The 16,937-nt window shown below is 39.6% G+C and overlaps 1 protein-coding gene across 1 annotated transcript in view; it reads right to left on the reverse strand.

Moving 5' to 3' along the window:
- Positions 1-6,137: 6,137 nt before the first annotated feature.
- PLEKHA3 (pleckstrin homology domain containing A3) overlaps positions 6,138-16,937 on the reverse strand; it is a 34,393-nt gene continuing 23,593 nt past the window's right edge. The window contains exon 8 of the mRNA XM_006733233.3: positions 6,138-15,108. Within this exon, the coding sequence (XP_006733296.1) occupies positions 14,981-15,108 (128 nt within the window). The 3' untranslated portion in view covers positions 6,138-14,980. The remainder of the gene's footprint in view (positions 15,109-16,937) is intronic.

A 16,937-nucleotide genomic window follows, 5' to 3' on the forward strand; every position in this document is an offset into this window, starting at 1 on the left:
TTTGGAAACCGCTCTGATGGGGGAACAGAAGGCAAGCTGAGGACAAAGCAGAAGCTGACACGCCGCAAACACCCCCCCCCCCAATATGTGTGACATTCCTCAGGCACTCCTGGCTGCCCTAAAGGAAAAACAAATAGTTAACTTGTACTGATCACAGTCCTGCAAGACCTGAGTCTCCCTCAGTTTACAAATGTCCTAGTGATTTATAAGGAAGAAGCTTTCTTATCAATAGCCTAACTTCCAGAGACCCAGAACTGTTTCCTGAAGCCCTAACATCACCCTCCCCTCCATAAAATTGAGGGAGCCTGAGGCAGAAGGAAATGTAAATAAAACTGAATTTCTTTTAAACCTGCAACGCATTGATAAGGATGTGTGATAGGAATGTAACATCCTCCAGGAAGCTCCCAACTATCTTACTGTTAATGCCTTACTAGAGAGGTAAACCACCTTAACAATGGCAAGGTCTCCGGTCTCCTGTGAGTCTTCTTTGACAAATGAAAGCCTTTCAAAACCTCCGTTTTTCCTTACCCCCCCCCCCAACCCCATAGTATAGAATCAGCCACACCTCACAGCCCCGGGGGCAACAGCTCATTCTGCCCACGAGTCCTGGCCCCGGGCTTTCATAAACCACCATTTTGCACCAAAGATGCCTCAAGAATTCTTTCTTGGTCTGGGCTCCAGACTCCACCCCACCGAACCTCATCTATATTCCAAAATCACATCACCTCCAGGGCTCTGATGTTCAGGATTCCTTTCCTTCTGCAGCCAGAAGGGGCTGCTATGGATGAGCCTGGTGTGGGTGTGTACTTCTCTGAGGGCCCCCCCAAACCAGGTGTTCCTGAACCAGCAAAGCCCCAAGGACAAATGCTTCTTGCTAAGGACGGAACAGGTATACATTTCCTGAATTATAGGAGAAGGTTCTAGGGATGTTGAAACCCTGTCTGACCCCAGTCTCAGCCTTAGAAAGAACATGAGGGCAGAATTCTTCCCTGCACTTGCAACACAGGAATGAAATCAGCTTTTTGTTGACGGCTGCCAGTTTTGCCTGAGAGCCCGGCAGTCAGGTGAGGCACACAGGCACTCCCCCCGCCATCTGCTGAGAACCTCGCCCACATCCTCCTCTACTCTTGTGTCCTGCCTAGAACAACCTGAAGAAGATGCAGAGAAGGGACACCACCAGGTCCATCAGGCCAAGACCAGATAGGAGGCTGAGATGCCCTGTCTCATAAATGGAAGGACCACTAAGGGGAAGAAAAATGAGGCCCCAAGTGGAAAGACCCACCCAAAAGAAAGCTGCAAGGGGAGAACACTGAGATCTAGGGCCTTTGAATAACGTGCCCAAAGCCACATAGTAGCAGAGCTGGAACGAGGGGCCAGCTCCCCATTTCCCAACATGGGCTCAGCACCCCTTCACAACACCAACATTCGAAACTGCAGAAGAGTGAGAGAGAGGAAGGGAGCCCTGTTTAGGGAGAAGAAGGTTCTGTTCCACCTTTCAGGGTCATTATGGTTCCAGGACAGGGTAGACAGCAAGATGCCCTCAGGTCACTCCCGATAAAAAGGCTCCTCAGTGCCAGTGTAGTCCATTGCTCCTCTCAGAAAGCTTAGAACCTTCACTGCCATCTGCTATATAGCCAGGAAATAGGGGCTTATCTGACCCAACAACATGCCATGTGGACAGACAGTGGGTGAGAGAGCCAGCAGCTCTCTGGACACCATGTTGTGGGCTCTAAAGAAGGAACAGAAAAGAACCTTTCCCACCTTCAAGGAAGGAGGCAATCTGCCTGGTTCTCAGTGGATGCCTTAGACGGAGGGAAGCCAATGGAAAGTTCCTGGAATGTTTACGGGAGGGGCCCCAGCCATGGTCAGGGAAGTTTTGAGAGCTGGGCACTGGACAGACATTATTCCCGAGCACTTGGAGGATTTGGTTTTCGTCGCTTCCACTGGAGACTGGGATGAGTAAATTTCTTACTTCAGGGGAAATTTCTTTCTCTTTCCATGAAGAATTAGCAAAGTAAAGATGTGAACGAGGACATATCCTTGCAAGGACTACAACTTTTTTTTTCCTTAACACATACGAAAGCTGTGTGCGGGGATTGCAAGAGCATGGCCTTCAGCCCAGAGACCGTTCTTTCGGTTCCGTTTTCTCTCCCCGCCTTGGGGAGCGTGGAGCTCGGTGGTGATGTGACGGTGGGTGTCACTTCCTCCACACGTGCTCCAGATCAGAAAGATCACCTCTAGCTTGTACCCTGCGGACGTGAGCACACAGTACTGCTTTCATTTTCCAACGCTGTATGAAAATATCACGCACGACTGACTTAGGACAGAAAACCAGAGAAAGCAGCAGAAGGCAGGATGTATCAAGAGCTACATTCACCCTAATACCACCTGCAACAGTGCATCTCAAGCTTGACAGAGCATAGGGAGAACCTGAGGATCGGCAGATCCTAGGCAGGGGCCCGACATTCGACAATTCCAATAAGCTCCCAGGTGAAGCCGATGCTGCTGATCTTCAGGCCACACTACCAAGGACCTGGAAAAATGATTGGCCTTTCTGGCTGTTAGATGATGGCCCGAACTTGAACGCTATCTAACATGCCTCTTAAATGTAACAACCAGGAGTGAGAGCTTCCACCTAGCTCAGTGGTTCTCAGCCTTGGCTACTCATCGGAATCGCAGGGGAGCTTTAAAAAATACCAATAACTGGGTTCCATGCCGAGGGAGCCTGCTGTAATTGGTCGGGGTCAAGCATCAGGAAGTGTAAATGCTCCTGGGGGGTTCTAATGTACAGCCAAAGGGGAGAACCCCTGACCTAGCCAAATCAGGTGACCCGTTAAATGTTTTCATTTAAATGTTACTTCTCCTCCTACAATCTTTTCTCACATCACAGCACTAACTTTGATTCAGCCAATCAGATTTTACATTTAAGTGCGCAGGAAACCAGTTGTCACATTATTTTAAAAGCAAAGGGCTACCCTTCCTTACACTTTCAATACATGCTGTCCTTAAATTTTTCTTAGTGATGTAGCAAATTTATTAAAGGTTCCCCCACACTGTTGACATGGCTCAGTTTTATTGATTTATAAAACTGCTACAATACTTTAAACAAGCAGAATTTTCATAACAAAAATACAGAGTACACCTTTTGGCATTTGGAAGTGAAAAAAAAAAATACTCACAAAGGAAGTATACATATACTTCAAAATCAAGTTTATTTTTCCCCTGGGAACAAAAATCCTATTTAAGAATGTTCAAGATTAAAGTGCTTAGTTATATCAATCTAAAGCCATATTTGCTATTAGGTTATTAAGTTTTATTTAGAGACTAGCTTTTCTATCAATTTCAATATTTCCAATTTATTTAACTTCTAAAGTCACAAATTGTTCATTAAACATTAAACGTTAAACCCACAAGCTCTTGTTGTAAGAACCATTATTAGTTATGACTAACCCAAAATAAAAACATTTCAAAGGCAAAAAAAAATCATGTGCTTATGTAATACTTATACACATAAAGAAAAAGCTATTTTAAAACAACCATGATATTTTATTGAGGTAAAATAATGGTTGGTGTGCAAATGTGAATAATAAATACTATTTAACTAGTTAACTAAAAAAAAAGTGAAAATTTAGGACAGCCAATTATATTTAAGATAGTCAATTTATCTAAACTATTAAAAATAAAGCACTGAGTTTTAAGTGTACTCAAGAATTACAAAGCAAAGGGACACCTGGGTGGCTCAGTTGGTTAAGCATCTGCCTTCGGCTCAGGTCATGATCCCAGGGTCCTGGGATCGAGCCCCGCATTGAGCCCCGCATTGAGCCCCGAATGGAGCCCCGAATGGAGCCCGAGCCCGCATCCTTGCTCAGCAGGGAGCCTGCTTCTCCCTCTCCCGCTCCCCCTGCTCATGCTCTCTCTCTTAAATAAATAAACTCTTAAAAAAAAAAAATTACAAAGCAAATTTGAATGCTAACAAAATAGCACTTAGTAGTCAATGAATAGTGACTGAACAAATTTTTTAAGTTAAATAAATATGTAAGCTATCCTAAATTTAAATGCCCTCTTGAACTCACCACCCTTCCCAAATGATTCTTTTGTTTTCCAAAACAGTTCACCAAAAGAGGAAATGCTGAGGAGGCTCTTTTGGGGGACTCTGTATCATTAATCAAACATGGAGAAAAAGTTACAAATATTGAATTATTATGTTAAACACCTGAAACTAATATAATGTTATATGTCAATTATACCTCAATTAAAAAAAAACTTCTATTTCGTTTGAGCCATTAAAAAATGGAGAAAAAGATAAAGTGAATAAGAATATTTAAAAAGGAAAAGCAGAATGGGAAAAGTTCCCACGACTTTCTCTTTGGCTAGATAATATTGGAAAGCTCTTAGAAACTTACTTTTAACATTCACCCATGATTTTTATAACATAACATACAACCATGATTTCTTCAGAGTGGGCAAAAAGGAAAGGCTGAGATAACATACAGAATTTGAAAACCAGAGGGCAAAAAAAAGATTACATAGTGAGACTTATTTAAAGTCTCCTATTTAATTCAATTTAATGAATGTGAACTATCAAAAACCTCATCTAAAACTATATCCACTTCCTTACTCCCTTCATACTCTCCCAAAAGAAAGAAAAAAACACCTATAGGAGTTGAATCAGAAAGTGACAAACATTATAGTAAAGGAAGTCACATGTCCTCGAAATATACTGTTATGAGGCGAAAACATGGTAGGTCAGTGGTACATTTTGCTACGCTTCATAACTCAAGCCATATTCAAGGACGTTGTGTGGCCAACGTGGCCTGATTCACAAAAGCAAGAAAGAAGTTTCAATCTACAAATGCCACCTCTCCCCGCCCATGGCCAAAAACAATGGCATCTGTTTAAAAAAAAAAAAAAAGCAGCAAGGAGAAGGGACAACTCTAAGGAGAGCTGCTACTTACATAAAACTGCAGATGAACTAAAACTCTTCTCTCAAGTGATGACTAAGGGCGACTGAAACACAAAAGGTGACTTATATAAAGCACTGGTAGGCTACTGAATTGCACTTGCTAACCTTAGACTTCTTAAGGTTTTTTAAAAGCATGGCACTGTTTTGGGTCTTTTTCCTGCCTGGGCACCACATCAAGGTTGCAAAGGTCTTCGAATTCACAAAGGCCCCGCTAGTAAGTGAATGGTGTGTGTTACTTAGGCACGCATACACACTGGCCTGAATAGGTGATGGGCTAGTTTTGTTTCCATTTAAAATTTATACGTATGGTTAAGTTCATCCTGGTGTGATAGTATAAAGTGAAAATAAGGAATCAATTATGAATTGTTCAACTTTGTTTATTGTGAGTGCTTAAAAAATGTAATCTAGCAAAGTTACGCAGAGTCCAACCATAATCATTGCCCTATATTCTGGATGACAGAAAACCCTTGCCGCCACTCCCCACAGCCTCCCGCAAAGCCCATGACAGACATCATTCATCAGGTAGGTGGCTTACGCTCTGCTGATCCCAGCCTCAAACTCAGAATCCCTGGAAGCTATAGCTAACTGGTCAGAGTTGGCACAGAAGGAAAAAAAAAAAAAAAGACAGTCTGCCATCCATGGTCACAATGCTATAAACCACAGGTTATTTATTGCCGCACACTTCTCTCCGGCCGGCCACTGCAAAACAAGAAGACAAACAAACAACAAATAATAAGCCAAATACCAGTGGCATATCTTACTTGTACTGTAAGGCCTCACCCAGCCTGAGGCAGCATAGCAAGGGACCCCAGGCAATCTTCCGGGTATGCTACCTCTGACGCATGCTCAAACACCTGGACGACCTAGCAACTCCTAGCAAGCACAAAGACCACAGAAAAGGACACAGGATAGAAATTTCCTATTTAGGGGCACCTGGGTGGCTCAGTCGTTAAGCGTCTGCCTTCGGCTCGGGTCATGACCCCAGGGTCCTGGGATCGAGCCCCGCATCGGGCTCCCTGCTCCGCAGGAAGCCTGCTTCTCCCTCTCCCACTCCCCCTGCTTGTGTTCCCTCTCTCGCTGTGTCTCTCTGTGTCAAATAAAGAAATAAAATCTTAAAAAAAAAAAAAAGAAAAGAAATCTCCTATTTAATTCAAGTACAGTCTGATTCGGGTGATAAGACTTAAAAGATATTTATTGTATGCTCATTTACCATGTAAATTTGTCAAATAAAGATTTTAATCACATGGACACGTATACATTCCAAGACAGAAATCTGGATGCTTCACACTTGCTGTGTCTGGGCCACACTTTTGATTGCTGCCAAACAAATAAAAAACAACTCTGTTTTGACTGAGTCATGGTAGTTTCTCCAGCAAACTTGTTTTATCCTCTGTAGCTCCACTTGTAAAATCAATTGTGAAACTCAATGTAAAGCTGTATCTCAAAACAAAACAATTCCAGGTTCCACTGTCCACAACCAAGAAACCATACGTCCAGACATACTTGCATACACATTCGTGCACACACAATTAAAGAAAAGCACTAGAAATTCTACGATTGCCTTTCAAAAGAAAATGGCCTCATTCTAGTTATCCAGAAAAAAGCAGTCAAGTCATAGCTCCTTGCATAGGGGGATTGAAAAGAAAATAAAAGAGCTGAAGTGCCGGTCAGGTCAACAACAGCAGAGGCCAGAATTATTCTACCGTCACACACCAAAAATACTTGTGAAGTATATGGAGTTACGTCCTTCTTTATTACCAGCTGCACCATAGAGACGTGCCACCTTGCTATCGAAGAGCTAATCTGAGCAACTGCACGTACACCTACATAAAAGAAAAGTTAGTGCATCGGGAGAAGGTCTGTAAGGGTACACTCCAAAGAAGAGTGGTTATCTGAGGGGCAATGGGGCTATCAAGGCGAAATTTCACTTTCTTCATATCGTCTAAATGATAACTTAATAAAGAGAACATATTCAGGTACTGCTTAAAAAAATAAAATCTTCAAAAAAAATAAATAAATAAGAGAAAGGGTGGGAAATAACCCAGCTCTCTCAGAAACTGAAGTCCAGAGTCCGGGGAGAAGATGATGGCACGGAGTGGGGCTGACAAGTTCCCCTAGAACGCCTCCTCTTCATTGCACATTAGTCTTTATTCCGAAACTGCTAACCTCATCCGAAATGACCACCTCTGCCTGCTTAATGCCAAGAGAGGCTGCCAAGAACAGAGTGTGTGGATACAGCTCATGGGGGCTACAGCCCCCTTCATGACACTATTCTCTCACCTCTGTTCTTAACTGCCCCTGGGCTACCAAACCCGGTAATATACTTCATACTGAGAGTTAAGTGCGTAAAACAGTCTTTGCGACAAATTTTCAAAAGCACAAAGACTATCAACAGCATTCTCCTCTCACTGTGACGATAGAACTAAGGAAGAATTCATTACAGTCATACTTTTTATTCCTCATTGATATTCTGAATACATCACCCACATAAAACTATTCCTTCACTGATGTCAAAGGAATTGCTTAATTTGTTAATATCCCTGTACATTAATTCACTTGTTTTATCCATCACAATTACTAAAAATCTAATCCATCCTGCTGTAAATTCTGGCTTTTGTGGGTTATTTATTCAGCAACTAACACTAGTCTAGAAGCACATGAACTAAAAATACTAAATAAAACAGATAATGTAAACACTTAGAATTTCAGGATATAGTAACAAAATGTTCATCATGCTGATCAGTCACGTAGGAGTTAATCCTGGTTCTGCATATTTTGGGTATTTTTGTATGCCTGTACTTTAGTATCTTTGTTATAAGGGTATAATGAGGTAAAGCAAACGGCCCGTAGTAAGTGTTACAAATGTTTTATTATCAAAGAGACCAATAAAAGACTTTTTTGGGGGAAGCACATTATGGGACAGAAAAGAAAAATTCTATCTTATGAAAATATGCTAGATTAGTTACTGCATTTGGAGAAAAGGCAGCATAAGGGCTCCAAAGCTGCAGACATCAAAGCTTCAGAGATAAAATATCAAAGCAAATAATAAAGGGGCACAATAATATTCGCATCTAGGGAAGGGGGGGAAATGCCAGCATCAAGCTAATGCCAGGCATGGTTTTAACCCTGGCCATGTCTCCCTGTTTCATCTGTACTACCAAAGTTAACCTGATAATTTGCGAAGAGGTTTATTCACATTCCTTTTGTAGGAAAATTCCTCCTGTCTAGTGGTATTAATATTTACAGCCATTGTCACAACCACTGGGCTCTAGTGAGAGAGAATTCAAAACTCCTTATAAATAAAAATCCTTCAAAAAAAGAAAAATCCTTCTCCAAAGTATGCAGCTCACTACCCATAAAAACAGGAGTGTGAGCACTAATCCCACTTCACCTCTAAAAAGTAGAATTCAGTGTTATCATACAATCTAGATACAAAGGAGATACTTAAACTTGAGCAAATGCAGACATTCTGATGCATAAATTCACATTTTCTGAAAACTGTACAGCCACTCACAAGGTCATAGATCCAGAGACTGGAGACCACCATTTCTCTATTTCTATACCCTATATATTCAAAGAGTATTACATCTACTGGCTGTAGATAAGGCATAATAAACAATCATCTCCAGAAGTTTATTTTCCTCACTTCATATTTAGATGATCAAAACGCAATACCAATAAAGCTTAAAAACACATCAAAATCGTTATTACATACTTTTAAAAACGTATACGGTAATAATTACTGACTGGACTTTTAAGGCTTTAATGTGTCTTAGAAAGATAACCTTTAATACCTGAACATTTCATGTGAAGTCTAGCTAAATGTAGGGCCAAATTATCAAACACTAGATTTTCCCATATGTGAATAATTCCTCCTATGATGAAAATCTTAGGAATCTTAATCCAAGTCTAAATGGATTACTGGATTAAGCGTGATAGTCGTAAAAACCATCACGGTAACAACAATATTAACAGTGGCTAACGCTGACTTAACACATACCACGGGCCAGGCAGGCTCTGTTCGGAATGGTCCATATGCACTGACTCTTCTAATCCTAACACCCTATGAGGGAGGTAATATAGTAGAATCAATCATATTAATTAAAAATCATTAGAGAGTGGAAATAATAAATCACAGAATGATACTCAAGAAATTTTATTTTCTACACACTATTTGAATTCAAAGCTAGACTTCCAGTCAAATATGGTAGACTGACCAGTTGTATTTATTTTCTCTACCTCCAAACCCCACCAAAAAGACATTAAAGGAATATAAATGTTATTAATTCATAAAGACAAAGAGAACAGACTACAGAACCATGAGATTTTAAGAGAGTTTGTAAAAATAAAAGCCAGGAGGAGGTGTGATAACCTAGCAGAAAGGAGGAAGTTAAAGCCTTACTACCCAGAAGAGAGAAGCCAACAAATACATTCTACCAAGCACCTAACAAGTTCAGGACTTGGAAGTACCAGGTGTTACAGAAAAAGGGGTGAAGTATAGGGATGAACATAGGACTAGAAGTCTGTATAAAAAGCAACAGGACCTCATGGGGCACCTGGGTGGCTCAGTCGTTAAGTGTCTGCCTTCGGCTCAGGTCATGATCCCGGGGTCCTGGGATCGAGCCCGGCATCAGGCTCCCTGCTCAGCGGGAAGCCTGCTTCTCCCTCTCCCATTCCGCCTGCTTGTGTTCCCTCTCTCGCTGTGTCTCTCTCTGTCAAATAAATAAATAAAATCTTTAAAAAAAAAAAAAAAAGCAACAGGACTCCAGGTCCTCTCCCCAGCCAGACGACCCACCCACCCCCAACCTCCATCCACAGGTGACCTGAGGGTCACCATCCAAAGAAGACTGCAAGGGCCAGGCGAGGGGACTGAGGACATGGGGAGGCTGAAAGTAGGAGATTAAGTAAAAGTCACCAAATAAACTGTGGGGTCCTCAGTCCTCTTTTTCTACCCTGCTACCAAACCCCAGGAGTCCTTTCTAGAGAAACCGAATAGCTCCAAAGAAAAGATCTCCACTGAAATGCAACAGGATATTATTTAAAAAAAAAAAAAAAGAGAACAAAGAGAAAAAAAAAATCTTAGAAATTAAAATACAGGGGCGCCTGGGTGGCTCAGTCAGTTAAGCATCTGACTCTTGACTTGGGCTCAGGTCATGATCTCAGGGTGTGAGATCGAGCCCATGTCGGATTCAGCAGGGGGTCTGCTTGAGAGTCTCTCTTTCCCCCTCCCTCTGGCCCTCACCCCCCTCCTCGCTCTCTCTCTCATTCTCTCTCTCTAAAATAAATAAATCTTAAAAAAAAATTAAAACACATAGCTAAAAAAATTCAAGAGAGCTAGAAGATAATATATAATACAACTCAATGAGCAACCAGAAAGGAAAATTTTTTAAATTAGAGGATCAATCTGGAAGATCCAACATTCAAATAACAGAAATTCTAGAAAGACAGGCTAGAGAAAATGGTGGAGAGAAAATTATCAGAAAGATAACACAAAAATATTCCCAGAATTGAAGTAGACAAGTCTACTAACTGAAGGACTCCACCAAGTCGAGTGCCCATCAGCACGAATCAATAAAGACCCACACAACACCATGAAATGTCAGGAGTAGGGAGAAGCTCCTAAAAGCTTCCAGAGTGTAAAAGCAGGTCTATTTAAAAATTAGTATCAGAATTCTCACAAAAATAGCGAATACAATAAGACAATGCAGCACTTTAAAATTCTGAGAAAAAAATTATTTTCAACATATACTCCAAACTACCAATCAATCAAGAGTAGAGACATTTTCAGACCTGTAAAGCCTCAAAATCTTTACCTGCACCTTTTCCTAAGAAGTTTTCAGCGGTGAATACACTTTAGCAAAAAAGGGGCAGTAAATCAAGAAAGAGAAAGTCATAGGATCCAATAAACAGGAAAAGACTAAAAAACAAAATAGGTCCCAGAATGACTGCTGAGCCATGCACGGGCCTGAAAAGCAACAGTCCAGATGGCAGAAGGCAAAGGATTGTGGAAGAAAGGTCTCCGAAGGTCAAAAAAAAAAAAAAGGAATTGACAGATTATATGACGTTTTTGAGCACTTAAGCCTTCGGATAATCTTTGTGATAGGTACATAAAAAAACAGCAAAATTTTAAAATCAGGCAGTTATTAATCCTTAGGAAAATAAGGTTTTAGTAGAGAAGAAACAATGACAGATCATCATGGGGTTCATGAGTGACCAACATTTACAGTAGTCTCCCTCCTTATCCCTGGGGCACCCGTTCCAAGACCCCCAGTGGACGCCTGAAACTGCAGATAGCACTGAACCCAGTATATACTATGTTTTTCCCTGCGCATATATACCTCTGATTAAGTTATAAATTAGTCACAGTAACAGATCAACAACTAATAATAAAATAGAACAATTAGGATGATACACTGCAATAAAAGTTCGGTGAACGTGGTCTCTCTTTCTAATATCGTGCTGTACTCACCCTTCTCCTCGTGGTGACATGAGAGAACACGCCTGCGTGTGAGACGAAGGGAGGTGAACGACGCAGGCGCTGGGACGACGTGTTCGGCTACTAACGACCTGATGACATAAGGATGATCACCTGCTTCCAGCCCGCGCCTGACTGCGGGTAACTGAGGCCAAAGCAAGCGAAGCCACAGAAAGCAAAACAGCAGATAAGGGAGAAAGTTACTGTGTAGCTATTGATTTTACGAAAATCTCTGGCTAAACTACACTGGGAGATTGGGAGAGATGGGGAAGAAATCGGGGGGAAGGTAGGGATCTAAGAAAAGCAAATCCTGCCTGCCCTGAAAGAAACTCAAGAAAGCATTTCTGAAATTGACAAATCAAGAAAAAGAAACACAATATATTTTCAAGTAGGAACAAACCACTAAGAGTTGAAAGTGCTTATCTCTAGGGCACTAAGCTGGGATGAGGGGGAACTTTTTTTTTCATTATTAACTATGTATGTGCATGAGTTACTTTTTAATAAAAAGAAAGCTAAATTTTTTTTAAATGTTTTTCATTGACAAATTTGGTATGAATTCAAAGAAAGGAAAACTGGGGAACTGGAAAGACAAGAAAAGGAAACCCTCTCTACCAGCTACAACCTGCTTACCCCACCTGGGCTACTAAAAGAGAGACCTCCTGGAAGGAGTTCCAGCAGCCCTCACCAGGCTTTCTTTCAGGCCAGGACATGCCCTCTACGTACACTGCTCAAAGGACAGACCTGGAGGCACTTCATTTAATTAAAAAAAAAAGGGAAGAACTGGTAGAGTCCAAATTAATGATATAATAATGTATGTGGAATTAGTATTAAGAGTAGTATAATAGTAATATATTACAAAGATATATTTCCTGAGATCTTCATGATGATTTCTAAATAGTAAGTGTTAATAATGCAATGAAAAACTACACTTCAGGGTCAAAGGTCAAACTTTCACCTTCAAAGATCAAAGTCAAATAGTGACTATGGAAATGAAGATACTTTATCCCCTGCTTTAGAATTTAAATTCAAGTGACAGCATCCATTTCTCAACTTGTCCTGATTGACGATAACATAATAATTCAAGGTAACATAACAGAATTCAAATTTAGTCCAGTTAGAACAGAATTCGCATCCAAGTCACTTTAACCATGGAGGCCTGGGTTCCCATACAACAGAAACCAGGCACTCGGAAAGAAAAGCAAGCACTGGCTTTGCTTACAAGGTCAATGATATACCAAAAGTCTCCAATTTCTCAATAACCCCAAGGCCTAGACAAAGCAAAAAAGGAATAACCAATACCTATACCTTATAGAAAATTCTGACAAGCTAAAACTCTTACAGAACTGTTCTTATTTGGTTTACCTTTTTCTTAAAATTCAGAAAAGTCAGGCCATACTTGAACATACACAGGGCTCCTCAAAACGCAAGGTTCACTGAAGCTTTATAGGTTGCTTCATGCTATCAATTCTAGATGTCATTCAGGATATATTTATACTCCCCCCAAAAAATGATTTCACAAATGTGTTGGTTCCTAAGGGGAAAAAGCAAGGCCCAGTAACAATAAAAGCCATACTGAGGAATATGGCAACACCTGTTCAAAGCACCTGTTTCAAGGGGGAAAAAATGATACGACCCAGAAACGATAGCATTTTATTTTAAAAAATATTTACAGAAAACTGTTCAGGAACTCATCTTTTTGGATAAAGCAATAAAAAATGGATTTATTTCCTATGAGTTCAAAAGCCTGTTATAGTGTTTTCATTATAAACCTACTGGTTCGAAAAAAAAAATACCGACCTGAAAAACTCCCTATCAGTAGCACCTTGACTTTCATGATCTAATCACTACGCAAATTCTTACTACCAAGACAAAAAGCAAAAACTCTGATTACTTGCTCAACATGAAACTTACTACATTATTAAAATTTTTTCAAATTAAACATGAAATACAACATATGAGCAGAAAAAAAATTCCACTTAATATAATGACCTGTGTGCTATTTAAAATCACAAATACTTTTAAGTAGCATACAGTTTATCTAAATGCATATTAATGTATTTAGATTGTTTATGTCCATTTTAAACTTACAATTACAGATTTATTTTTAGTGAAGTAAATACCAAATATTAACTCTTTAAAAAAATGTTCCACATAAACCTATGAGAGAAATTTAAAGTGAAATAGGCCACACTGTTCTAACCTCATAGGCAGCAAACCTAAAAACATGCCTCATTTGTGTATTCACTAGAAAGTCCAAATATACAAACAAAATCAAAGCAATAAAGAACACTAATAGCACTTGATAAAGATTAGACAGAGTATCAACAATGTAAATAATACAATGTATTATATGATGAGTTTGAATGCAAAAACCATGTATTTATTAAACATGTGATTAACTTAAAAACACCAAACCAGTTTGTTTTAAAGTGCTCCTCATCCAAGACCTTGGACAAAACCATCCCTCCAAAGTGAATTAAAAAAAAACAGTTTACAAGGCAAACAATGACAATAGGTATGGACAGGCACTACCAAAAAATGCTATTTGTTCTTTAATTAAATAATGCCATTCTCAAGTGATGTAGAGCAGTCACCTTGACAGAATTCCTTTTTTGTATAAATAGTCATAAATAAAAAAATGTCTCTAGATAGTCTAAAGAGCTGCAAACATTAATACCTTACAACAGCAGCTTAATGTCTATTTTAGGAAAAAAGCACTAAAATCCTCTTCCACTGAAAGGCGTTTATTTCTCTGGTGTAAGTGAGCAAGGTCACTACAACATTCACCTCTTTTCTAGAACAATGTAAATAACAATGTATACACATCTTAAATTTGGTAGGTCATAAAAGTTAGGATGCAATCATTTTTTGATGCAACAGAAAAATAAATAAATAAAAGTTAAATACTTTAACCCAACATTTGGTATTGACAAATCAGTAGTGTCAACTTCACATATGAAGGACAGCACAGCCTGGTTTTTAAAAAAATCCTCAGTATGTCACGGTATTGGGGCTAAAAATATTTAGAATATTAAATGTTTCCTTTTGCTTAAGGGAATACAATAGAATCACCATCAAGCTGCTATCGTAACTCATTTTTAGCTGGGCTAAAGTGACCATTTGGTCCATGGCACAAGTTACAGATACCACACTTCTGTCAAACAGAAACCTTATGTTTCTAAGATTTCATGTTTATAAGCTACAATACACACTGACTCATCCGTCAGTCCCTCATGGTTTTTTAGAAAAATATCTACATTTGTCCTTATGGAGGTCAAAATGTTACACCATCATTTGTTTAAAAAAAAAAAAAAAAGATGCACATTCATACTGTGAAGTTATTAGGAAAATACTCTTGCAAATAAACTATATAAAGATAAAATACACTTCGAAGGTATGTGGGTTGTTTTGTTGTTGTTGGTTTTACAGTATTCTATAAAGTGCAGAGAAATCCTAAGGGAAAAACCACCCCCTATAACATAGTTTCAGTACAGCAGCTTTTGCATAGCAATACTTAGAGGAAGTTGGGCACTTCCGTCTCCTCAGGAAGAGAAGGATGGAAGAGGGTCTTCCGATTCAGATTTCTTTTTGGCCGTAAGTCTGCTTTCTTCAGGAATGGCTGCTGATGCCAGATCTCCATTAAGTGTATTTCTTGAACAGTGAATGGGTCCTATTAAGAAATTAATTAAAAGGTTAAATATCCTATCGATATTAACTCCAGTTCTCTGTGGAAAAATTTTTTTTAAAAATTTCCTATTTAGGGACATGAAATTCCTTCAGCTTCCTATTAATTTCTTTGACTATTTGCTTAATAGGGAAAAATCTCACCGTCCCACTATTGGCAGTCATAAGGAGAAACTTCATAGTTAAGGAAATAAATTACAAGGCCACCAGCAGTAGAGATATTTGGTTCACTGCTAGAACCATGGTTGGCACATAGTGGGCAGTTCAGCAAATATATGCAGAAGTGAATGTAGTCTTAGTTACCTACTGATTTTTCAGCCTGATTGTTGTAATGCTGTTAGTATCCTTCCTGTTTTCTAGGGGGAAAAAAAACAAAACAAAACAACAAGATCCAAAAAAATGCCTAACCCAAGATCACACAACTGGTAACAGAATGAGGACTAATTCAGGTCTTACTCTTCTCATCATAAGACTTTCTGAGCAAAGCTGACAAGGTACCTCACACTGAAGGTTCCCATATTTCCACGTGGAATACAACTCACAGAACTCACTGCAGCTCCAACTGAACACAGCTAAACACACTGGCATGGCCCCATTCCCAAACAATTGCACTTTTGTGTGTACATGTTATTTGAATTTACCATGAACGGTTACTACTTTTATAATTTTTTTAAATCTAGTTAATAAAAAATAGAAGTTTTCTCTCTCAAGGAAAAGAATATTTGGGGATATTCTTAGTGGGGCAGCCACTAAGACTGCCCAATTGCAAAACATGTACTTTCTAAAGAAGAGCACTAATTCAGTCTCTGCTTTGTCAACTAACCGAGACACTAAACTTTGGGATAAACAGATGGAAATCTAAGGATAAAACTTCTCTAGCCACACTTCCCAACTTAAAAAACGTTCTAGAGAACTGAGATATATGTTTGTATATAACTACGGATGCATGTGTGTATGTGTGGACATGCGTACATGTGTGTGAAGGTATGTGTGACTAGTTCTGTTACACTCCTTAACAGCTAACTATGGGAATGCTAAATGGAGTCAGGCATGCACACTGAGAGCTTCTGAAAATTGGTTTCAAAAATTCAAAACCAGGGTGCTTACAAGAGAGCTAAGAAAAATGGCTGGATTTTTTTAAAAATTATTTTCGCCATCACAAATGAAAATGATCCCTTTAGAGTAAAAAGGAGCAGTATCTAGAGGAAAGCACAGGCAGCATAGAGAACTCTTTCCTGGGCTCTAGATTCAAAGGGTCACGTAAACCAGGCAGAAAAAACAAGCTCAATCAGAATCTACCCTACCTGCCTCCCACACCTAACCTCTAACCCTCTTCCGCTTATCTCCTCCAAGTTGTACTAAATTGGCCTGGGAAAGTTTCCTTCTCCCTTCCCTTTCCCACCCTCACCCCTTTTCCTTCCTTCTTGTACCCACTGTCCCAACTTAAATTCAAAAATGGCAATGAACACAGAGTAGTGCTCTGTATCAATAAACAGTTCTGCAAGAGAAATGGACAACAACAACAACAAAAGATGCCATCACCTTCTAAAAATCTGAAAATGACCAGCAGTCCCTCTCCAAACTCCACCACCTTCATGAACTCTATCTCTCCCCCCTCATTAAACCTGTTTAACTTTCTGGTTCCGTAAAACAAATTTTAATCAATGTGAAGTAGCTGGGATCTTCCAGGCAACCTAAAGAAATTGAAATACCATTTATGATGTCATTTCCACAAGAGAAATAAAATCTGTGTTCTGAACGGCAGACTTACAAATTCTTGGAACATGACCTGTCCCCTAACTAGGAACTGTATGT

The sequence above is a fragment of the Leptonychotes weddellii genome, chromosome 3 (genome assembly GCF_054177405.1).
Source record: "Leptonychotes weddellii isolate Sample4059 chromosome 3, ASM5417740v2, whole genome shotgun sequence".
Lineage (NCBI taxonomy): Eukaryota > Metazoa > Chordata > Mammalia > Carnivora > Phocidae > Leptonychotes > Leptonychotes weddellii.